At 36.5% G+C, this 25457-nt stretch overlaps 1 protein-coding gene across 3 annotated transcripts in view; it reads left to right on the forward strand.

Moving 5' to 3' along the window:
• MAP3K5 (mitogen-activated protein kinase kinase kinase 5) overlaps positions 1-25457 on the forward strand; it is a 192477-nt gene that overhangs the window by 92309 nt on the left and 74711 nt on the right. For all 3 annotated transcript variants that reach the window (XM_036903698.2, XM_036903700.2, XM_036903699.2), the window contains 3 exons: positions 17702-17814; positions 22817-22976; positions 25178-25331. In XM_036903698.2, coding sequence (XP_036759593.2) covers positions 17702-17814; positions 22817-22976; positions 25178-25331 — 427 coding nt within the window. The remainder of the gene's footprint in view (positions 1-17701; positions 17815-22816; positions 22977-25177; positions 25332-25457) is intronic.

Below are 25457 nucleotides of genomic sequence, written 5' to 3' on the forward strand. Positions count from 1 at the left end.
TCTTAAAAATATTTAAGAAAAAAAGATTTAAAATGGGCATAGGATATAACAGTCCATTCACAAAAGAGGAATCACAAATGGTCAATAAGTATACTTTACAAACATATAAAAAGGCTTTTATGCCATTTTATATTATTTAGATAAAAATTTCTAAGTTTGACAATATCAATTGTTGGCAGGAATGTTAGAGAAATGGGAGTCCTAATCCTTTCCTGGTTGTAGTAGAAAATTTTGAAAAGATTTTGGCATTATCAGGGTAAGTTGACAGCTAACTTACCCTAGAAATAGCAGATCTACTCCTAGTTATGTACCACAAAGAAACTCTAGAAGCTTCTCTACATAAATTTCAACATAAAAAAAAAATTCCTTAAAAAAAAGTTGAGCAAAATGAGCCAATGTCAGGATACAGACAGTACAAAATTGTTTATAGAAACTTTAAAAACAGTCATACACATCTAATGAAGCCATAGATGCATGAATGTGCATCCTAATTCCCAATTCAGTATAATGGTACCAGTGGGGAAGAAAGAGTAGAAAGGGATCATGGAGTGATTCACATGCAGCTACAAGAATATTTAAAACATTTTATTTCTTTAGCTAAGTGGTGGGTATGTGGAAGGATTGCTTATATTATTCTTCGTACGTCTTAGTATTCCTAAAAACATTCCTAACTCCCAGACTTAAACAAATAATAATAAAGGACATTGACTTAGTTCAGGAGATCCTCAATGACAGCCATGAAATTTTTTAAGTTGCAAAACAGAAATCTTGGGATTCAAGATGGCGGCATGAGAGGTGAGACAGAGAATTCCTCCCAAAACCACAAATAGTATGAAAATATAGTTAATTGCTACAACTAATCCTAAAACAGCAACAAGAAAGAAGGCTGAACCAGACTGCATGCAGACCTCACGAACAGAGCAGACCTCATGAACACGGTAATGTACGAAAGCCTTTATCAGGCGGGACCCAAGCCCTTCCCTTACCCCAGCTCACTGGTGGGAGGAAGAGAAATGGAGTTGGGGAGGGGGTGGAAGCCTAGAACTGCTGAACACCGAGCCTTGAGGTCTGCTTTTGGAGCAGAAACTTACACTGTGTGGTGAGAGGAGAGCTGGACAAGGTTGTCTGGCTGCTCTCTGCCCAGCTGGTTGGGAACTTTGAGGAGCTTCAGACACCCCATCCCCCTGTCTGCCTACTCAGCTCCAAGGCCCCCCACTGTGACATACAGCCTGCTGTGCCTTCCTCCTGGCCTACCGGCACTGGTTCGCAAACCGGCTGTCACTGCGCTGGTGTCAGACCAGCCAGAAGGAGGCTCAGCCTACAACACCTATAGATGCAAAGCACAGAGGCTTACACCTGTGTGCTTGGCCCACTGGCTCTGACTCTTGAGACAGGCACTGCAGACAGGAATCAGGAAACAGATATTTCCTCCCCCCAGGCACCAGCACCACTCCCCTATGACCCCCAGCCTCACTCTAGGGGCTGAGCAGCTCCAGAGACTGGAGCTTCTGGGCACTAGTGGCCAGAAATATGAAACATCAAAAGAACACAGTTCAGAACAAAATCTCACAAACCGCAGAAAAAGGGCCTAATGAAATTGAACTCACCAGTCTGCATGAAAAAGAGTTCAAAATAAAAAACATAAACATGCTTATGGAGGTACAGAAAAATATTCAAGAACTCAGGAATGAATTTAAGTCGGAGATTCAATCATCAAGAAACTCCATATCTGAAATGAAACATACAATGGAGGGATTTAAAAGCAGATTAGATGTAGTAGAAGAGAGGGTAAATGGAATAGAAATTAGAGAAGAGGAATACAAAGAAGCTGAGGCACAGAGAGAAAAAGAATCTCTAAGAATGAAAGAATATTGAGAGAACTGTGTGACCAATCCAAACGGAGCAATATTCATATTATAGGGATACCAGAAGAAGAAGAGAGAGAAAAAGGGATAGAAAGTGTCATTGAGGAGGTAATTACTGAAAAATTCCCCAGTCTGGGGAAGGAGATAGTCTCTCAGGCCATGGAGGTGCACGGATCTCCCAACACAAGGGACCTAAGGAAGACAACACCAAGACATATAATAATTAAAATGGCAAAGATCAAGGATAAAGACAGTCTTTTAAAAGCAGCTAGAGAGAGAAAAAAGATCACATACAAAGGAAAACCCATCAGGCTATCATCAGACTTCTCAACAGAAACCTTGGTATATTTGGCATGATATATTTAATGCAATGGAGCAGAAGGGCCTTGAACCAAGAATACTATAGCCGGCAAGGTTATTATTTAAATTTGAAGGAGGAAGTAAACAATTTTCAGATAAGAAAAAGTTGAGAGAATGTACCTCCCACAAACCACCTCTACAGTGCATTTTGGAGGACTCCAATAGATGGAAGTATTCCTAAGGCAAAGTAGATATCACCCAAGGGATAGACAATGAGCACAGAATATGATTCATAACATACAAAGAATGGAGGAGGAAGAAAAAGAAGGAAAGGAAAAAAAATAACCTTTAGGTTGTGTTTGTAATAGCACACGAAGTGAGTTAAATTAGACTGTTAGATAGTAAGGGAATTACCCTTGAACCTTTGGTAACCATGAATCTAAAGCCTGCAATGGCAATATTTACATACCTGTCGATAACCACCCTAAATGTAAATGGTCTGAATGCACCAATCAAAAGACATAGAATCACTGAATGGATTAAAAAACAAGACACGCCTATATGCTGCCTACAAGAGACTCACTTCAAACTCAGACTGAAAGTAAAGGGATGGAAAGAGATATTTCATGCAACTTACAGGGAGAAAAAAGCAGGAGTTGCAGTACTTGTATCAGACAAAATAGATTTCAAAACAAAGAAAGTCACAAGAGACAAAGAAGGACATTACATAATGATAAAGAGGTCAGTCCAGCAAGAGGATATAACTATTATAAATATCTATGCACCCAACACAGGATCACCTACATATGTGAAACAACTACTAACAGAATTAAAGGGGGAAATAGAATGCAATGCATTCATTTTAGGAGACTTCAACACACCAGTCACTCCAAAGGAAAGATCAACCAGACAGAAAATAAGTAAAGAGACAGAGGCACTGAACAACGTATTAGAACAGATGGACCTAACAGACATCTACAGAACACTCCATCCAAAAGCAACAGGATACACATTCTTCTCAAGTGCACATGGAACATTTTCAAGAATAGACCACATACTAGGCGGCAAAAAGAGCCTCAGTAAATTCAAAAAGATTGAAATTGTACCAACCAGCTTGTCAGATCACAAAGGTATGAAACTAGAAATAAATTTCATGAAGAAAATGAAAAAGCCCACAAACACATGGAGGCTTAAAAACATGCTCCTAAATAATCAATGGATCGATGACCAAATAAAAACAGAGATCAAGCAATATATGGAGATAAATGACAACAATAATTCAACAACACAAAATCTGTGGCCGTGCTAAGAGGGAAATATTATTACAATACAGGTATACTTCAGGAAAGAATATCAATCCCAAATGAACAGTCTAAACTCACAATTAATGAAACTAGAAAAGGAAGAACAAATGAGGCCCAAAGTCAGTAGAAGGAGGGACATAATAAAGCTTAGAGCATAAGTAAATACAATTTTATTCGAGAAGAATAAAACAATAGAAAGAATCAATGAAAGCAGAAGCTGGTTCTTTGAGAAAATAAACAAAATAGATAAACCACTAGCCAGACTAATAAAAGAAAAAAGAGAGTCTATACATAAAAAGAATCAGAAAAGAAAAAGGAAAAATCGCTACGGTCACCACAGAAATACAAAGAATTATGAGACAATACTATGTAAAATTACATGGTATCAAACTGGATAACCTAGAAGAAATGGACAACATTCTAGAAAAATACAACCTTCCAAAGCTGAACCAGGAAGAAACAGAAAATCTGAATAGACCAATCACCAAAGAAATTGAATTGGTAATCGAAAACCTACCTAAGAACAAAACCCATATAGATGGTTTCGCTGCTGAATTTTATCAAGCATGTTGTGAAGACCTAATACCCATCCTCCTTAAAGTTTTACAAAGTAGAAGAGGAGGGAATATTCCCAAACTCATTCTATGAGGCCAACATCACTCTAATACCAAAACCAGGCAAAGACACCACAAAAAGAGAAAATTACAGACCAATATCCCTGATGAACACAGATGCAAAAATAATCAACAAAGTATTAGCGAACCAAATTCAAAAATACATCAAAAAGATTATCCATCATGATCAAGTGAGATTCATCCCAGGGATGCAAGGATAATACAACATTCAAAAATCCATCAACATCATCCACTACATCATCAAAAAGGGCAAAAACCACATGATCATCTCCATAGATGCTGAAAAAGCATTCAACAAAATTCAACATTCATTCATGATAAAAACTCTCAACAAAATGGGTATAGAGGGCAAGTACCTCAGCATAATAAAGGCCATATATGACAAACCCACAGCCAACATTATACTTAACAGCGAGAAGCTGAAAGCTTTTCCTTTAAGATCAAGAACAAGATAAGGATGCTCACTCTTCCCACTTTTATTCAACATAGTTCTGGAGGTCCTAGCCAGGGCAATCAGAAAACACAAAGAAATAAAAGGCATCCAGATTGGCAAGGAAGAAGTCAAACTGTCCCTGTTTGCAAATGACATGATATTGTACATTAAAAACCCTAAAGAATCCACTCCAAAACTATTAGATCTAATATCTGAATTCAGCAAAGTTGCGGGATACAAAATTAATACACAGAAATTTGTTGCATTCCTATACACTAACTATGAACTAGCAGAAAGAGAAATCAGGAAAACAATTCCATTCACAATTGCATCAAAAAGAATAAAATACCTAGGAATAAACCTAACCTAGGAATTGAAAGACCTATACCCTGAAAACTACAGGACACTCTTAAAAGAAATTAAAGAGGACACTAATAAATGGAAATTCATCCTGTGCTGTTGGCTAGGAAGAATAATATTGTCAATATGACCATCCTGCCTAAAGCAATCTACAGATTCAATGCAATCCCTATCAAAATACCTACAACATTCTTCAATGAACTAGAGCAAATAGCTCTAAAATTCATATGGAACCACAAAAGACCCCAAATAGCCAAAGCAATACTGAGAAGGAAGAATAAAGCAGGGAGAATTATGCTCCCTGACTTCAAGCTCAACTACAAAGCCACAGTAATCAAGACAATTTGGTACTGGCACAAGAACAGACCCATAGACCAGTGGTACAGAGTAGAAAGTCCAGATACAAACCCAAGCATATGTGGTCAACTAATATATGATAAAGGAGCCATGGATATACAATGGGGAAATGACAGCCTCTTCAACAGCTGGTGTGGGCAAAACTGGAGAGCTACATGTAAGAGAATGAAACTAGATTATTGTTTAACCCTGTACTCAAAAGTAAACTCAAAATGGATTAAAACCTGAATGTAAGTCATGAAACCATAAAACTCTTAGAAAAAAATATATGCAAAAATCTCTTGAACATAAACATGAGCAACTTCTTCATGAACATGTCTCCCCAGGCAAGGGAAACAAAAGCAAAAATGAACAAGTGCGACTATATTAAATTAAAAAGCTTCTGTACAGCAAAGTATACCATCAGTAGAACAAAAAAACATCCTACAGTATGACAGATCCAATAAAAGGTTGACATCCAAATATATAAAGAACTCACACACCTCAACAAACAAAAAGCAAATAATCCAATAAAAAAATGGGCACAGGATCTGAACAGACACTTTTCCAAAGAAGAAATTCAGATGGCCAACAGACACATGAAAAGATGCTCCACATCACTAATCATCAGAGAAATGCAAATTAAAACCACAATGAGATATCACCTCACACCAGTTAGGATGGCCACCATCCAAAAGTCAAACAACAACAAATGTTGGCAAGGATGTGGAGAAAGGGTAGCTGTCCTACACTGCTGGTGGGAATGTAAATTAGTTCAACCATTGTGGAAAGCAGTATGGAGGTTCCTCAAAAAACTCAAAATAGAAATACCATTTGACCCAGAAATTCCACTCTTAGGAATTTACCCTAAGAATGCAGGAGCCCAGTTTGAAAAAGACATAAAAATATGCACTCCTATGTTTATCGCGGCACTGTTTACAATAGCCAAGAAATGGAAGCAACTTAAGTGTTCATCCGTAGATGAATGGATAAAGAAGATGTGGTACATATACACAATGGAATATTATTCAGCCATAAGAAGAAAACAAATCCTACCGTTTGCAACAACATGGATGGAACTAGAGGGTATTATGCTCAGTGAAACAAGCCAGGTGGAGAAAGACAAGTATCAAATGATTTCACTCATCTGTGGAGTATAACAACAAAGAAAAGCTGAAGGAACAAAACAGCAGCAGAATCACAGAACCCAAGAATGGACTAACAGTTACCAAAGGGAAAGGGACTGGGGAGGATGGGTGGGAAGGGAGGGATACGGGGGAAAACGGGGCATTACGATTAGCACACATAATGTAGGGTGTTGGGGACATGGGGAAGTCAGTATATACAGAGAAGACAAGTAATGATTCTATGGCATCTTACTACGCTGATGGACAGTGACTGTAATGGGGTATGTGGGGGGCACTTGATAATAGGGCGAGTCTAGTAATCATAATGTTCAAGTAATTGTACGTTAACGATATAAAAAAAATGAAATCTTAACTTTTCAAAGTCTTGTATCACTTTAGCAGTTTAATTTAGTGGGACTGAAATTGGGATAATGGATTATAACTAGTGAAGAGATTTGGGGACAGTGATTTCCTAGATCCTCATGGAAAGCTTTGGTCTTAAATTTGTATTATAAATTTTTACTACAATCCAAAGAGTTTTACAGTTGTCTTAACTGTAAACTTAATTTTTTTTTCTGCTCTTATAATAGAGGAACGTTGCTATGCAGCCTTTCTATTACCAGAAGATTTACACTTTAAGAAAATTTTTAGTTGTAGGAGAATTAGAATGTGATATTTGGAAACATGGTGTGAGTATAAATGCTTTGATATAGTAGTGATAAAGACATGCATAGGTAATATTTAAAAGCCTGATTTTCATGGTCAGTGAATTCGAAAGGAAAACATCTCCTATGAAGATAAGATAGTGTGCATCAAGCACAGGAGTAAAATAGAGGTGTTTCCCCATTTGAAAACCAAGCAGTTTAGACTACTGAGCGCTTTCAGGGTCACATAAAGTTCAGTAAAGGAGCAGAGGCTTTTCCTGTTGTGTTTTTGGTTTAACTTTCTATACTTCCAGATTCTGGTTCCTTTTTTTATGGTTCCTATTTAGTTGAGGATCATTAACTGTCTCTTGAAAGAGCTTTGTGTTCAAGGTCTTCAGGTCAGATTGAAGATGTCAGAATTTTTATGATTTCATTTTAAGCCAGCAATTGATTTTCTAGTAAGAACTGGAAGGGAAGGTCATTGAAGCTCAAAGCCTTTTAATGGGAGAATCTTTAGGAGTTGATCTTGTGTGTGTCATTCACTGATATTTAATAAAATAAGAATGTCGCTTTTGCTGTTAATTACCTATACATACCTGCCGTTATTGTCATTACATACATTTGTCCAAAGGATCACCAAGAAGTGCCCCCTCACCATTTAAAAATGGGTGTTTTTCCTTGTCTTCAGCACTGTAAAGCTGATTTGGTATTTCTTCGTGTTTTGATCCAACTCCTGCATGCTGCAAACACACTCATTCGTGTTGGTGTATTGGCATGGTCCCTAAACCCCTCTCTGTTAGAGCTGAGAAGTAAAAGCACCTCAAGGTGCTAACACAAAAGGATGTCACTGAGGTTATTAGATATCTGGACAGATTTACCCAGGATTATGCTTTCTTGAGTCATGAGTCCCACAAGGATGTTTCAACTAATCTTTTCCAAGCCATAATCCTCTGAGTTTTTACTCATCATTTGCCGGTGTTGGAATAAGGAGAGGGATGTTGTGGCAGGTAGTCAGTCCCTCAGGCTTCATCTATGGACACTTTCCATTGTCTGAATCATTTTCTGTTGACTTGAATAGACAGTAATCAATTAACCATGGAAATGATTAAGGTTGAGAGTTTTAACTCAATAGAAAAAGAGCCCCAAGCAGTTATTACAATGGCTCAAAGAACTCTTTCTTGCAGTTCCTCTTTTTAACATCTTTAATGAGTTCATTTTTCCCACCCCATATTAAGAGAAAGTTTTACACATCTCTCTGGGCATTGTATCTAAGTACTGTGCCAAGGCACCCTTTTACTTCTAGGGAGACTCTCTAATGTAGGTCTTTTTTCTGAGAAGTTTACTTGGGGGTTCAGAATGTGAAAATAGAAAATAAAAAAGCTCATGGTTTAGAATTTTTAAGTTTGCATTATTGTGATATGTTGTTAGAACAAACTTTGGTTGTTGACTCTTACCTGGGACAGAGGTTGAGTAGTTTGAATGAACATACTCTGCTGAGTAAGTATAAGAAAAGATTAGTCCTCTAATATTTGATGTTCTTCATTACTGATTTCCTTAGTTATTTTTCTTCACTGAAGCTCTTTCAGATGGCTGAAATAATGCTATTTTTTTATGTTTAAATTTTTATAATCCAAATTAAGGTATGAAAAATGCCTTTTTGATCTTTAGGTAATTAAACTAAGTTTAGCTTTTAGTTATTAAAAGGTTATAGCATATTATCAGAGCTGTTCAATATAAAATTAAATATAAGTTAAATAAAGCAGTGATAATGCCTGTCATAAGGGCTGGTTAGAGGATTTTGGGGGCTGCTGTAGATTAAAGAGCAAGATAAGCAAACAGAGCTGGTAGGATATCCAGCTTTCCAAGTGTGAAATGTTGTGACCCAAGAGTCTAGACTTATCCTAAAAAAAGGTCATTGAGTTTCTGAAATGACAGACTTAATTGGAATGACCCAAGGAAATATCATGGGCCATGGCTTGGATGGAGGGCTATGGAAAGTTCATTACCAATTCATCTCCACAGTTTCTTTTTTAATCTAATCTTAAAGAGAAATAGCTATGATACAGTTATGCTGAATTCATAAGCAGCACCACTTACTTAGAACACCTTGTTATATGGAATATTTGTTTAGTAGATAGAAATAATAATCAATCCCTTAAGCTTCAGATTTCACACAAGGTTTCTGATTATGTTATTTATGAACTGTTGGAGTCTTACAAACACCTTGTAAAGTAAGCTAGGCTGACATTTTTCTTCCCATTTTACAACTGAGGTAATCGAAAGTTCCCTGTGATTAATAAAACTGCACATCTGTGTTCTTCAGATCCAGTGTTGTTTTTTCCTAGACTCTCTTTCCTGGAATTTCCAGGAACAGACACTTCCAGGAATGTCTATACTATGTTGTTGAAAAAACATGGACTTCTGGGAGACTGTCATGTGATAAATGTTGACTCAGTGCTAGGAAAAAGTGTAATCCTAGGCAAATTACTTATCCTTTAGAAAATTCAGTTTTCTTATGTAAAAAATAAGAAAAACACTTACCTACATGAGTTAAAATGCACATAGCACCCAACAGGTAGCAGAATACCTTACTTCAGTGGGCTTAAACAAGAAGAAAATGCATCTTCTTAAACATGACATCCAGAAATAGGGCTGGGTCTGCTGTAGATTGGGTCAGCAGCTTAAAAATGTCAACCAGGTCTGTTCCCTCATTATTGCTGTGTATGGCTCTGTCCTCAGGCTCGCTTGGTGCAAAGTGGCTGCAGCCATTCCAGGAATCAGTCCAATTTAGCTACACCAAATTCTGGAGAGGAAAGGAGGCCATTTTTTTGATAGGGCTGAGAAAACACACTCATAAAAGCCTATCTCTGACTTTACTTGCATTTCATTCTCCTTCTAGTATTTCATCATCTGCCGGGTACTATACAAATCACTGACCAGGAGGATGGGCTTATTACGGCTGATTTAAATTTACCACTTTACAAGGAATGAGTGCTTTGTTTCAAGGATTCAATGAAGCAATCTATGTTAAAGTCCTGGAATTTTATAGGCAGTTAGTGTTATACCCTTAATATATATTATGTGCAAATATTTTATATTTATTTATATATTGTTATATTTATCCATGTTCAAAATGGATATGGACTAAATTTCCCTTCACCTAAAATATTCCCAAGAGTCTTCTTTCTCTTCGGTCTGAATCTAACTGAACATTTTAGCTAATGAGGGGAAAGTTATTGAGCCTGTATACTTTGTACATAGACCTTGTTTGAATTCCATATACCACGCCTGCTGTGGGGTCATATAAGATAGGCAGTGACTGCATAAAGTCATACTCGATTTTAGAGAGATAGTATTCTCCTTAAGGGGAGATATAGGCCATTTTCAGAACTTTTAAAGGAAATTAGGTGCTTGCCCTGTATTAGCATAGTCATGTCTCTCTTGTTCTAATGCTAAAAAAGATCCGTAGCCAGGAAATTAAAAGCATTAATTCTGTTTTTAGCATTAGTATGGTCATTTTTCCATAGTAACTTGGAAATGACCAAACAGCCTGGCCTTATCAACTAATTTTCTTTTACGTCAGTGACAGTGCTATTCAAACAGTAGTGTGTGCCTAATAGCAATTTGGTTTTTACATTATTAATGGGATTGGCTTTACTTTGGAAGAGTTATGTAACAAGCCAATTGACATACAAATAAAGACCAATGTCTATTTTCCATTTGCCAGATTATCCCTTCTTCGTTTTTCTTGTCTTTAACATAGCTTTCTTTGTATTATCTGTTTCCACTACCCTCCTCATGACCCCCCACCCAGAATTTTATCTCACAGTCATTTTTGTTTAGTTCTTTATTGTGTCTATTAGATGCATTGCCAAATTTTGGATGATTGTTATTTTTAGAACACAAAGCCAGAACAGTTTTTGGTAACTCAGTGTGACACCAGCTCATTGGTGTCCACCTGCAGGTGGCTCCTAAGGGACTAGCAGTTCCACAGTTGAGAACTTAGGTAAAACCCACAGTGTGCCCACAGCTGCTTTGTAAACAGCATCCTGGTACATTGCCTTGACCTTGATTTAATACAGCCTTCAGTAAATGATCGATTGGATGAAGCTCTGTTATAACCTGACCAAGTCAAAATCCAAGAATGATAATATTCAGTATGTCACTGTGGAGGCTTCCTAATTTTGGCTAACAAATATTGGGCACCTAAGGAGAGCAACTAAGGCTTATTTCATGTAACCCCCTTGCTAAAGGAATGAGTGAGAGAGCTAGATGTTTTCCAGGCATTATGCTGAAAAGGAAGGAGAATATGGAAGAATAGGGAACAAAGCCATCTTTTCCAAGCCTGGCTGAACATTAGAACTGGCATGGGGAAGTTTTTCGACAATGCAGAGTTCTTTGTTCCTGGGTGATCTGCTTAGTGGATCCATGTTATTGAACAGATTAACCATGATTGATGATATAACTATTCCATGTTTATGAAATGTTTAGATTTCCCCCATATTTTGCTATCATTTCCTCCCCTCCTAAATCTTCACTGTTCTTCATATCCATGAAGGTTAAGTTTAAACACTAACACTCCTCAGCTTCCCCTTAAGAGCTTTCCCAAATGTGTCTCTTCCCATCTGGGTTTTGCATTTTAATTTGAAGAGAATTGGCAGTTATTGGAAGGGTAAGTTTAGATTGGTCATAACCATGAAAGCCATTCACTCTCAGGAGTAATCCAGTGAGTACATATTAAAATCATGAGCTATTCTTTCTTGTTGTTAGCCATGTGGCAAAAATGAAGAGAGATGAGAATACTTCATTTTGGCATGGGTGCAGTGTAAAAGTCTCCCTCATACACTGCTCATGGACATGTGGATTCGACCTTTCTGGAAAGCAGTTGGGCATTATGCATCAAGAACCTTGAAATAATTCGTGTTCTTCAATCCAGTTATGTCCTTTGGAAGCTGTTCTAAGGAAATAGGAGAAACAGAAAAAGAAATGTATTTATAGCAATGTTCACTACACTGAATTTTATGGAAACAAAAAATTGGAAGAAACCTGTATGTCCAACAGTAGGGAAAATGTTAAGTGAAGGATAACATCCCTATGTGGTGGAATATCATTCATTCAAAATTGTGGGGTGGGGGATTTGGTGGTGAAAGTGTACAGAAATCTGTCTCGACCATTTTCAAGTGTACAAATCAGTGACATTAAGTACATTCACATTGCCATGCTACCATCACCACTGTCCAACCACAACTCTTCTCTTACAAAACTCAAACTCTATACCCATTAGCAACTTCCCATGTTCCTCTCCTCCTAGCCCTCAGCAACCATCATTCTGCTCTGTCTCTAGCAAGTCGACTACTCATATAAATGAAGTCATATGATATTTGTCTGTTTTGTGATGGATTACTAAATTTAGCATGTTGTTCTCAAGGTTCATTCATATGGTGTATGTCAGAATTTCCTTTTTAGGGATGAATAGTATTCCATTTTACGTATACACTGTATTTGGTTTCTTTCCACCTTTTGGGTCTTGTGAATAATACTGCTGTGAACACTGGTATGTATAATGTACACAAATGGCATACATATTGGTGCATACTCTTTGAGTTCCCTAATTTCAATTCTTTTGAGTATATTCCCACAATACAATTGTGGTTTTATAAAAAAAATGTTAATAGTAACATGTACCATGATGTATCAAAACTAAAAAACAGATTATAAAAAATAGCATGATTCTCTTTTTTTGGAAAAGAAGTATGTGAATAGTAAAAGGACTGGAGGAAGACAAAATTTGGGGTTCTTTTATTTTCTTCCTGACTTTTCTATTATTTTAAAGATTACTTACAAATCAATAGTTTGACTTGAAGAGAGGGTTTTCCTCTCCTGCAGCTCAAATCAGCACACTGATTTGGCACTAGTATTCTTCTGTGCTGTACTGCTTTGCCTCAGAGTTATTTTATGAGTGATAATTTCAGAAATATCCCTAGAGATGTAAAGTACCATGAAATTCTAATTTAATTACTTGTATATCTTACAGAAAGAATCACAGCTGTTATATCGCAAAAAAAGGAAAAATGACAGCTAAATAAAACTCAACTTGAGCTCTATTTCTTCTTTGTTAGAAAGTAGATGACTCTTTAGCTAGAAATAATCAGTTCAAGAATACTTCCTTTATTCTTGACTGTGTTGAACATCTCAGTACAGATGCAAAAAATGAGCAAAGTCTTTAAAGACTTAATCACTTCATAATCAAGTACTTACCTCTTTGAGAGCTAGCTTGCAATTAGGTGAGAAATGCCGTGCTAATAACACAGCCCTTGAACAAAACTCTATTGCTTTTGAAAGCTTGAATGAGAAACTTGCATCTTTTCAATGTAATCATGAACTGAAGAAGACAAATTATTTACCCTCTTTCAACAAATACTTAGTACTTAAAATAGAATAAAAACAACAATGGTATAAATAACTTCATGCAGCTACTCAAATATAGTCACTAGAATTCTCTTAATATGGGAATGTCTGGTTCTGTCCTTAAGATTTGTTTCCCTTTTGAAGTCATCTTTAATTTAGTTTCCCTCACCTCTAATCATTTTATTTCTCTATCTTTATAGATAGTTGTACGCTCTTAGTCATTGCTTATAGATTTCTTTATGTAAGGACTACAGAGTGTTCATATTCATTGATCGTCTTGCTGATTCAACTGTGAAGTTTACACTGCTGTAAAACTTCTCTTTTGGTGCCTGTTTATGGGCACATTCAGCAGTATTGCCATATTGGTCTCTTAAAAATATTAGTTTCTAGTCTAAGAAGATTGGTCAAATATGTTTACTGACAAACACCATTCTTTCCAAGAATATATCAATACTCGTTGCTGTTGCATATAGGATCCAAGTTTTACCCCTAATGTGAAAGCAGTTCTATCTGCTTTTATTTTCATGTTTGTTTTTCTGGTTTTATCCAATTTCCTTTTACTAAAAAACAAAAACAAAAACACAAAGTAATGAAAAAGGACTAAAAAAAAACAAAACATTTTAAACCTACGCCAAAAGGTGGGCAGAGTGATACAGAGAAGAGAACTCAGGTTTGGAATCCAGCAGAACAGGGTGCATGACTTAATATTTCCATGTCGCGTTGTCCTATCAGTAAACTCTAGACAATCCTCCCTATTTTGAAGAGTTGTCAGGATTAGAAATATTATGCCTGAAGTGTCACGTGCAAGGCCTTGTACCTAGTAGTTGCTTATAATGAGAGGCAGCTGTTATTGTTCCTTTTACTATTTGGTGTTAATCACAGCTTTCTTTGGGAGAAAATAGTATCTGTCCTGTGTTGAATTATTATTCAAAATACATCGTCCTTGTTCATAGGAAGATTATATATACCCACCCCATGACTCCAGGTTTGGGTGTGTGTCTTAGTCAATGCTCATTATCTGCAGAAGCTTTAAAATCTGTGTTGTGGTTGTGCGAAGTGTACTTTTCCTTGGCTATTTTCTGGAGAAAACTGCTCCTTCAGGCTGGGACCTGAGAGAAAACAACATTGAGCACAACTGAGCCAACCGATGTAGGAACGTGCCATGAACAGATGTTGCAAGACACTGGAATTGGCAGGTGTTCGATACAGAAACACCCCCTAAAATGAGTGATAGATCATCTTCAGCTAAAATGAATAGTTTTATTATTTTAGCATCTATATGTATTTTTATCAAGTTTGAATCTTAAAAAAAATGAAGTGAACTAGTTTACGTTCCCACCAGCAGTGTAGGAGGGCTCCCCATTCTCCACATCCTTGCCAACATTTGTTGTTGTCTGTCTTTTGGATGGTGGCGATCCTTACTGGTGTGAGGTGATATCTCATTGCGGTTTTAATTTGCATTTCTCTGATTATTAGCAATATGGAGCATATTTTCATGTGCCTGTTGGCCATCTGAATTTCTTCTTTGGAGAAGTGTCTGTTTAGCTCCTCTGCCCATTTTTTAATTGGCTTATTTGTTTTTTGTTTGTTGAGGTGCGTGAGCTCTTTATGTAATTTGGATGTCAACCCCTTAGCAGATATGTCATTTATGAATACATTCTCCAATGTAAACTAGTTCAACTATTGTGGAAAGCAGTATGAAGGTTACTCAAAAAACTTGAAATAGAAATACCATTTGACCCAGGAATTCCACCCCTAGGAATTTACCCTAAGAATGGAGGAGCCCAGTTTGAAAAAGACATATGCACCCCTATGTTTATTGCAGCACTATTTACAATAGCCAAGAAATGGAAGCAACCTAAGTGTCCATCGGTAGATGAATGGATAAAGAAGATGTGGTACATATACACAATAGAATATTATTCAGCCATAAGAAGAAAACAAATCCTACCATTGGCAACAACATGGATGGAACTAGAGGGTATTATGCTCAGTGAAATAAGCCAGGCAGAGAAAGACAAGTACCAAATCATTTCACTTATCTGTTTAGTATAACAACAAAGCAAAAACTGAAGGAACAAAACAGCAGCAGACTCACAGAACCCAAGAATGGACTAACAGTTACCAAAGGGAAAGGGACTGGGGAGGGTGGGTGGGAAGGGAGGGATAAGAGGGAAAATGGGGCATTACTATTAGCACACATAATGTAGGGGTGGGAGCATGGGAAAGGCAGTATATACAGAGAAGACAAGTAGTGATTCTATAGCATCTTACTATGCTGATGGACAGTGACTGTAATGGGGTATGTGGGGGGGACTTGATAATGGGGGGAGTCTACTAACCATAATGTTCAAGTAATTGTACTTTAATGATATCAAAATAAAAAAAATTTTTTTAAAGTGCTTCTAGTAAAATTTGGGGAAAAAAAGTGAAGTGATAACATGTATATGGAAAATTAGACCCAAGGAACTAGAGAATACAAACATGGCAATAATATGGTTCAACATACTTGGTGTAAATGAGCTTCAAGCCAATAAGCTTCATAGTAGTAGCATGAAAAGGAATCATATACCACTTCTTCGAGGAAACTATTCTCCTAGCAGTAAGTTAAAGGAATTTCTCATGTAAGATCCTAAGTAGGCAACAGTGAAAGCTATGTAAACAATATTCTGGATATTTTTATTAAGTAGTGAATGCCAATAATATTAAAATGAAATATGGTGAAGGTGATAGGCAGTTCACTAATTTCATGTGGTAAGGATGTAGCCTTTCTCATATGTTCTTATCAAGGTCAGGGTTTAGACCATTGACAGATGTGAAAACATTATTTAAATCTGGTATGAATTGCTGTATTTATCACTTGTCTCAGGCTGGTTCTTGGTCAAGAGCAGATGCAGCCTTTGTTCACTCAGCAAGTATTTTGTGATCACCTGCAATGCTGATGATTCAGGCTCTGGAGATTCAGTGGTCAACAGGACTGTCAAGGTCCCTGCTCTTATGGAGCCTGCATTCTATAGAGGAAGATGGACCATAAAGAGAATAATTTCAGATTGTTATAATTCTGTGATAGTTAAAGAACTCTTCAGGGCTTCCATATTTTACATACAGATTTTAAAGAAAATGTTCAGTTTCACTTATTTATTGGCACAAAGTTGTTCTGAGTATCCTTGTACTTTTTTTTAATGCTAATAGAACCTGTGCTAATATCCCCTTTTTTGTTCCTGATAGTAAAGCATAAGGGTGATTTGTTTTCTCTATTTCATTTTCTCTGTCTGATGAACAGTCTGCCTAGGAGTTTATCAATTTTATTAATCTTCTTATAGAACCAACTTCTGGCACTGCTGATTTTCTTTACATCTGCTTTCTATTTCACTGATTTCTTTTTCCTTTATTATATCCTTCCTTCTATTTGGGGGATAATGTGCTGTTACTTTTTAAGGTGGAAGTTTAGAGCATTGATTTTTTAACCTTGCTCCTTTTCCAACAGTGTTTTAAAGGTATAAATTTTTCTGTATCCCAGAAATTTTGGTGTATCAGACTTAGTCACTAGGGCATTTATTTCAATTTTCTTCTTTGTAGTACTCCCAAATGAAATAATAGTGAATATCATTCCCTGTTGAACGGTGTATATGAGGAAGCCCTTGAACAGACCCTAGGAAGTGTTACCTTGAAAATACAGTCATGTGCAAACACTGAGGTCTTTTCAAATGTGGAAGTGTTCTCACAGGTTGATATTTAGTTTCATGCATATTCAGAAAAGGGTTCTTATTCTTTTTGAGGCAAAATTAGTATGCACAAGCACAATCCTGTTTTGCTTAATTTCTTAGTGCACTTGATATTCTTCATTTCCTTTCTTTGTCACTCATATGAACTGATTACTTCAGTATGTTACCTCTATGAACCTCCTCATTGTGTATTTTTTAAGGCTTTTAAAAAGCCACTTAAAAAAATATGTGCAGGGTTCTCATTTTTTAATTTCCACTGTTTATACGTGCATGTGCATACACACCTTCTGTCTCACATTCTGGTAGACTGTTGAGAGGATTCTTTATAAGATTGAGGCTGCTTGATGAGGGAGAGGTAAGTGGGGGAATGCAGCAGAGCTGAGGGTAAGCATATGTAGTTACTTAAGCATTAAATCCTAATAGCACACTAGATTCTGGGGTAAAGGCCAGTGGAATATTTTTACTTGTCCAGGCATTGGAGTTATGTAAACAGAGGCTTTTGCACACTCAGAGTTTCATGATAGAGAAAGTAATCTTGTACATTTGGGTTTTTTTTTTTCATAGGTTCAAAAAGGCATTTGAATCTGAGCCATCACTACAGTCAGGAATTAATTATGCCGTCCTCCTCCTGGCAGCTGGGCACCAGTTTGAGTCTTCTTTTGAGCTCCGAAAAGTTGGTAATTACAACTTGATATTTTGCATGGAAATCAAGAAACAGCCCAACTTGGTATAAAGAAAAAAAAATATTGGAAAGATAGACCCTTTGCTTTCTATCTCATCTGATTTACTGAAAAAAAAATTTTTTTTATATTAAAGCTCCTTGTTTAGTGTTTCTTATGCAGAATCCTGACGTTGGGATGCAATTCAGTTTTCAGGTTACCTGTTTCTAAACCCCCCTGGTTAATATTTATTGTTCCTACTCAAAGTAATGTTGAAAATGTGGGCTCTGCATTCAGCCCTCAACTCCCAAATAAGGTAGTGTTTTGTGGAACATCAAAACATTTCCTATTTTAGGTTGATTTTGCTTTCCTGCTGCTTTAAAGAAGAAGAAAAAACTTCAGGTATTTCTTGTTTCTTTTTTCATTCACACCTGCCCCCATGATCTCAGTGGGGTTGCAGGTAGGGCGTCCAAAGTCCCCAGAGCATCAGGTCAAGTAGGTTGATGGTCTTGGCAGCAACTGGTCTCCTCAGAGACCATCTCTGAATTGTAGCCATTGATAGAATGTGCTTTTGTCCCTTTTCTCTGTGAGCATTGTCTCATCTGCTGACCCTTCTTTGGAATTTAAAGAAATAGGGGCTAAGATGTGAATAAATTTTGTGGGACTTTCTTGGTTCCAGGTTTGATAACATTACTTTTTAAAGATCCTAGATATGGAGCTGTCTATGGTAATCACATTTTCCTCTCTTGAGTTGTCTAACCACTCTCAGAGACTTTTCCAACTCCTGTCAGGCTCATTACCACAGGCCTAGAAATATTTAGCCATATTTTTGATAGAAAAAAAGAAAATTGATCTTAGTAGAGCTATCAATTGTAGAAGAATCTTTTCCTTTAAGAGTTTCCTTTAATCGTTTAAGAGAATGCTTTTGCTTAATTTTCCTTCCAGAAAAATGAGTCCCAGACTTTTTTACATTACTTGGAAAGGATTATAACATATGAAGTGTCCTGAAAAAACCTTCGAAGGCAAATAAAATTTGAATGTTAAGTACATCTTAAAATGTCCAGACTAAAAGAAAGATAAAATACATGTCACTGCTGGACTGTACTGGAATTCAGTGCACTAAGCTCTGTTAGAAATATTTTGTTCAGCCAGTGAATGAGATCAGAGAAAATACATCATAACTTGTACATTTCAGAAAGTATGATTATAATAAAATTTTGAATCTAACATTAACTTTCAAACTATACACTAGCCAAAACTCCTTGTAGATCAGTGGTCTAAAAATAATTTGTATTGCTCCACTATTGAATTTAAGATTTTTTATTGAAGCCTCCAGATCATTATGTTAACTGACACTAATTTGAATGTGTAGGTAGAGCAATAACGTAGTGGTTTGAATATGTACCTATTCTACACTCTCATTTTTAAGTTAAATGTAGATTAAGATGATCAGTACTCTGCCTAGAAACTAGATCTCACCACCAAAAAAAAAAAAGAGATAATTATGTGGCATGATGAAAGTGTTAACTATGTTGGTAATCATTTTGCAATATGTAAGTATATTGAATCAACAAGTTGGACACCGTAAATGTATAAAGGTGAATTTAAAATTTTGGAAATTGCATAACATACACAAACTTAAAATATGACTTGCCAATGAATTTTTTAGCTATTGCAAGAGCTAAGTTTTAGGCTTCTAAAATACTGTTGTTACAGGTTGAGTTTGTTCTCCTGGGTTCTTGTCCCTGCTGCAATGAAGAATTGAAAGGCAGAGACACAGTAGCAAAGCAGAGTGGAAGTTTTATTTGAATACAGTCCAAGGGAGGAGTAGGCCAGAGCCGAGGTAGACAAAGGCCCTGAACTTTTAGGGGAGGGTGTATTTATCATAACTTAGTCAGGAGGCACTTCTTTGACTGACAGGGTAAGGTCATTTGATTGACCACTCTAATTATACACCCATTCCTCTTGGTGCACATGTCTTTTCCTAAAATGCACACAGAAAAGCCTGTGGTGGGGAAGCAAAACCACAACTTTATTTTAATGAGATTATAATGAGGTGTGGTTTGTTCCTTTGCACCCATGTTGGGATCAGGTTGGGATCAGTTTAGCCTGCTCCCAATGGGCAAAGTAGTTATCTCCCTGCAAAGTATTTGTTGTCTTCATGTGGCACCCCCTAACCTGGGCAGAGTTTGGGCAGTTTTTTCCTTGAATCTTATCTTCCCATACTTGGGAAGGATGTGGGCAAGAGATTATTGTCAGGTGCCACTAGTAGGATTGTAACTGGTGCATCATGTCCTAAGCGCAGTTTGACAAAATGTATCAACAGTTAAAAATGAGCCCCTAACAAGTCCAGGCTTAAGACTTGATTATAAGGAAATAATTGAACAAGTGCACAAAGCTATGTGTACGAGAATGTTTACAGTAATAAAAAGCTGCCATTGGAATCCTCCTATACTACTGGTAGGAATGTCAATTGGTGCAGCCACTGTAGAAAGCAGTATGGAAGTTCCTCAGAAAACTAACGATAGAAATACCATTTGACTCAGTAATTCTACTTCTGGGAATTTACCAGAAGAAAACAAAATCCCTGATTCGAAAAGATATATGCACCCCCATGTTTATTGCTGCATTACTTACAATAGCCGAGATACAGATGTAACCTGAGTGTCCATCAATAGATGAATGGATAAGAAGTGGTACATACACACTATGGAATATTATTGATCCATGAAAAAAAAAAAAAAGAAATCCTGCCATTTGCAACAACATGGATGGATCTAGAGGGAATTATGCTCTGAAATAAGCCAGGGGGAGAAAGACAAATACCATATGATTTCACTTATTTGTGGAGTATAAATACAAAGTAAAACAGAATAAAACAGCAGTAGATGCATAGACACAAGAAGTGACTGGTGGTGACATGGGTGAGGGGTTAGGGTGGGTGAGTGGAGAGGTTGAGGGGGATTAAGGGGCACATAAATTCTCAACATTAATATAAGTTGGTCACAGGGATGGTAGTACAGCATGGAAAATATAGCCAATGATTCTGTAACATCTTCCTATGTTGACAGACAGTAACTGTACTAATGGGGATGAGGATTTAACAAAATGGGTAACTGTTGAACCACTATGTTGTATGCTTGAAACCAATATAAGGTTGTACATCAGATACTTCAATTAAAAAAAAGTCTGCCATCATGACACATCCATATGCTAAAGCAATATTTTACATTTAAAAACAAAAACACATTTTGTCCAAATGCTGAATGGCTTTAATGTCACAATAATGTGACAAATTCATGCAAAGGTCAAAGGTAAATATCACCCTTATAGAATGAACGTCTCAAATGCAAGGAAATTTTAGTTTAAAAGTGTTATTGTAATTTTACTGTTAAACATTTTCATAGTCCTTTTTTAGCCATTTGACATGATTTGCTGCTAGATGAATCCTGTGTTTATTGTTCTGCAAACATGATGCAACAAGGAGATGTCATTTGCAACTGAGGTTAGCAGAGGCATGCATTTTTAGCATTCCATATTCCCCACAGTTTCTTCTTTCCTTCATGTTTATTAGATTTTTTATTGTGTGCAAATAGTAGTTATGAATGTTGCTACATACATGGGTATTTTTTTCATCTCATGAAATTTTGAGGGGGCAAAGCTATTCTCTTTTTAACTTAGCACCACAAAAATGTGAAGAATTCACAAATGGACTTTTTCCTGAAATACTCATGGCTTAAGTGGATATATGATAAAAAGAAGCATAAATTTTTTAAAGGTTATTTTGTTTTGTTAACGTACGATTTTCAAAAAAGGTAAATTGAGAACTCTCAGGAAATGCAAAATAGACATGTGTAAAAGACTGTGTTTAACTCAATTATTATGGAAAAGAGTAAGAGGACATGTCCAGTTCAAAGTGTGTTTAAGAAGCTTGGGTATTCATAGATAAATTTAACAAAGAAATGTTAAGATATGGTTTCTGAGTTTACTGAAAAAAATAGTCAATGTCCAATAGATCTTAAATCTTAGGGATTATCTGTTCACTAGGCAGCGATTATTTCTGTACTGAACCAAAATACTTTAACAAGTAAACTTCTCTAGGTCTGAGATCTTTTATAAATAGTAAATAGTGAGATGAAACAGCTATACTTTCCCTAGACAGTCCTTGAGTGGCCTTGTACCCCCATATGATGTTGAAATGATGTGTCCCACCTTTTTGTCTTACTCCCAAATTTCAGATAATTTTCCTGATTTAACATTTTTTCCTAATTTGAAATTATGGATGCTAGTGGCACTAAACAGTTCTACAGGGATGTATTCTTTTTAAGCAAACAAATACTTACAAGTGCAAAAATAATACAAAGCAGAATAGAGATGAAAATTTATAATGAAATGCAGAGAACCTGGAAGAACCAAGACAATGCTGAAAAAGATCAAAGTTAGGGGATTTACATTACCTGATTTCAAGTCTTGTTACAAAGCAAACAGCAATCAAAACAGTATTGTCAGTTTCTTTATATCTTTACTTTTATAAGTGCATAATAACTATTTTGCATATATAGTTGTTATTAATTATTGTAGCACTTTACTCTTGTAAAAAGTATGTACTATATACATTCATACTTCAACTGGCTGAGAATTTCATCATATTTCCCTTTCAAGTAACTAAAGAATCCATGATTTAATTAGGGAGCAAAAGAGGTTACACAACAAAGTATTTAGTGTTATCACTTTTAGTTTATGCATATAAAAACATAAAAATTCTGAAATGATGTACATCAAAGTGACAGTGGCAGTTATCTTTAGATTTTGAAGTTAAAGGGAAATTTTCTTCTATGTACCTTTCTGATTAATCTAACTTTTTTTAACAATGGACTTAAATCCCTTTTATAATCAGAAACTAAATAAAGCTAATTTATTCTGAAAGCAGGAAAGAAAGCTTAATTTTGCTTTTTAACAAAAGTTGGCTCTGCGGCCTGCTGTTGTGTTTTAAACATCGCACTTTCTATTCGTCTTCTAGGGGTGAAGCTAAGTAGCCTTCTTGGTAAAAAGGGAAACTTAGAAAAACTCCAGAGCTACTGGGAAGTTGGATTTTTTCTGGGAGCCAGTGTGTTGGCCAATGACCACATGAGAGTTATTCAAGCATCTGAAAAGCTTTTTAAACTGAAGACACCGGCATGGTAATAGTAAACTGTATATATTTATGCAGTTATTTTTTTAATGAACAGCTGTTACCACTTGTTACCAAATAGTTATATTTAAAATGCAGACTCTAAAGGACCTAGTAATGTTTGTAAATAAAATGTGTTGGATATAGGTTCTGATGACTTTGGACATTGGTGATGTCCACCCAACACTGGCCTAGCCTTTTTAATCACATTGACAACCGAAGCTGGCCGGTGTCACCCACATGAATCATGCAGAGGCCTCAAATTTCACACCTGCGAATCTAATGAGCAGATTTACAGGTTTCCATCTGAGCCTCCCTGGCCTGTGCTCCAAACATATGCCCTTTGTTTCCTTTATGATCTAATAATCTCAGTTTTAGAATTCTCATTCTTGATTTTTGCCAGTTTTTCTTAGGGTTCACTGACACATTTGGATATTTCCTATATATGTGTGTTTTTCTAATTTCAAATTGCTCTTGGAAGACATCTAAGCTTCATCATTGCATACATGGTAATTGGAGAGAGGAAAACAAAATTCCATCTGCATGTAGGACTGCTTTAGAAAACAATGCTAATTTTGTTGTGTATCACATGTAGTGACTGACCATTAGTTGTAAAGGCTTTACAGGATTAACCATAATATGATACCAAGAAAGGCTCAGAGCAGTTCAGAGTCCAGACCACTGACTTGTTTTCATTAGAAGAACCATTTTAGGAGAAGCCCACCACAGTAGGCCCTCATGGCTTCCTAAAGGATTTCCTCACAGGGGGGTCTCCATTAGCAAATTCTCCCCAGTATCACACCCACAGTGATCTTTCTAAAATGCATGTCTGATCTTTCCCTTCCACTGAAATCCTTAAATAAATATGGTATAATGCCTCCTGACAGCCTAAGGGGTAAAGTCCACCTCCTTGGCTTGGCAAGCAAGGTTGGTCCATAGTCATTCCAGCCTCAGCTCTTGTCACTCCTCTAGGAATACATTCCTCTTTCTCCACAGAACATGCCAGACTGTGGCTTCATGCATTTGTGTCTCAGTGCATGCCGAGAATGCCTCTTTCACTGCTCTTCCCCTCCTGGGGGACACTCAGGAAGCACATTTGCTCATAAATCAGACTCTGACCTAAAACCCTTCCCCACATCCACATAGATTTTTTGGATGTTGTTGCATATGTACATGTGATTATTTCATCTCATCAAATTTTCTTCTTTTGTGTTTCTCTCATTCTTTAGTCACATTTCTGTTGATATTGACTGTATGACTTGTGTTAGTTGTATCTCTGTTTAGTTGTAGCTCCATTGATATTTATTTCATGGAGCTAAAACCTTTTATATCTCTGTGTCCTCAGCACTGTATACCACTTGAGAACAGAACAGTACTGTCAGCAGCATGTGTACAGTAGACATTCAGCAAATGACATGAAATACATGAACCAACTAATGCATGCATTACATGTGGCCAAGCTTGTTATTTCTTGGTGATGAGTATTCTGATGATAGCAGAAGAGAATGAAGCACAGGTACAAAGAGCCTTATTTTTAAGTGTCCTGGCTTCTGTTGAGAAGAAAACAGACATTATTTTATGCAGTACTGATAACAACACAAAATAATGTCAATGCCTTAAGTTCCCAGTAACTTAACGTTAAGTTTCATGTTTCCAGTTTACAAAATGCTTGCATAGCCATTATCTCATATAATTATCTCTCTTCATTTTTTCCTAGCTTTTTCCTTCAAGGCACCATCTATCCATCTTACTAGGTTTGAGGATATTGGTATACTACGAAAGCTGATTTGCTTCAGAGCAAAATAATGATCTCTTATGCAGAGTAGTTCGGAAAAGTTTTCTCAAGGAAGCATATTTAAGAACAAATGCATTAACCACTTCTTGAACAGAATATCGGCATTATTTTAAGAGTCGTATTTTAAGTAGATATATCACCCAGGACAAGTTATTTAAGCCCTCTGAAGCCTTAGTTAACTCATCTTTAAAATGGGGATAAACCAGCGTACTTTTTAAAATTTTTGTGACATGGAAGAGAGATAAAGTGTGTGAAAGTACATGACGTGCAAGAAATAATAAATAATGTTCGGTGATTCTGAGTGCATACTTATTAATGCCATATTAAAATTACATTTACTAAAGAAAACTGGGATACATGGGAACAGATGGTTCTGAATTTGCCTGTTATGTGTTTTTATATCTTTTAATTTTTAGGTACCTCAAGTCAATTGTAGAGACAATTTTGATATATAAGCATTTTGTGAAACTGACTACAGAACAGCCTGTGGCCAAGCAGGAACTTGTGGACTTCTGGATGGATTTCCTGGTGGAGGCCACAAAGACAGATGTTACTGTAGTTAGGTTTCCTGTGAGTAGTCTTCATTTAGCTTAACTCTAGTACAGTTCTATTTGTTTCTTTTATTTAAAGAACATGTTGCCCTCTGACTGTAACTGATTACAAGGGCTGATTTTCATGCCCTTATGCGACCACCAT

The sequence above is a fragment of the Manis pentadactyla genome, chromosome 12 (assembly GCF_030020395.1).
Source record: "Manis pentadactyla isolate mManPen7 chromosome 12, mManPen7.hap1, whole genome shotgun sequence".
NCBI lineage: Eukaryota > Metazoa > Chordata > Mammalia > Pholidota > Manidae > Manis > Manis pentadactyla.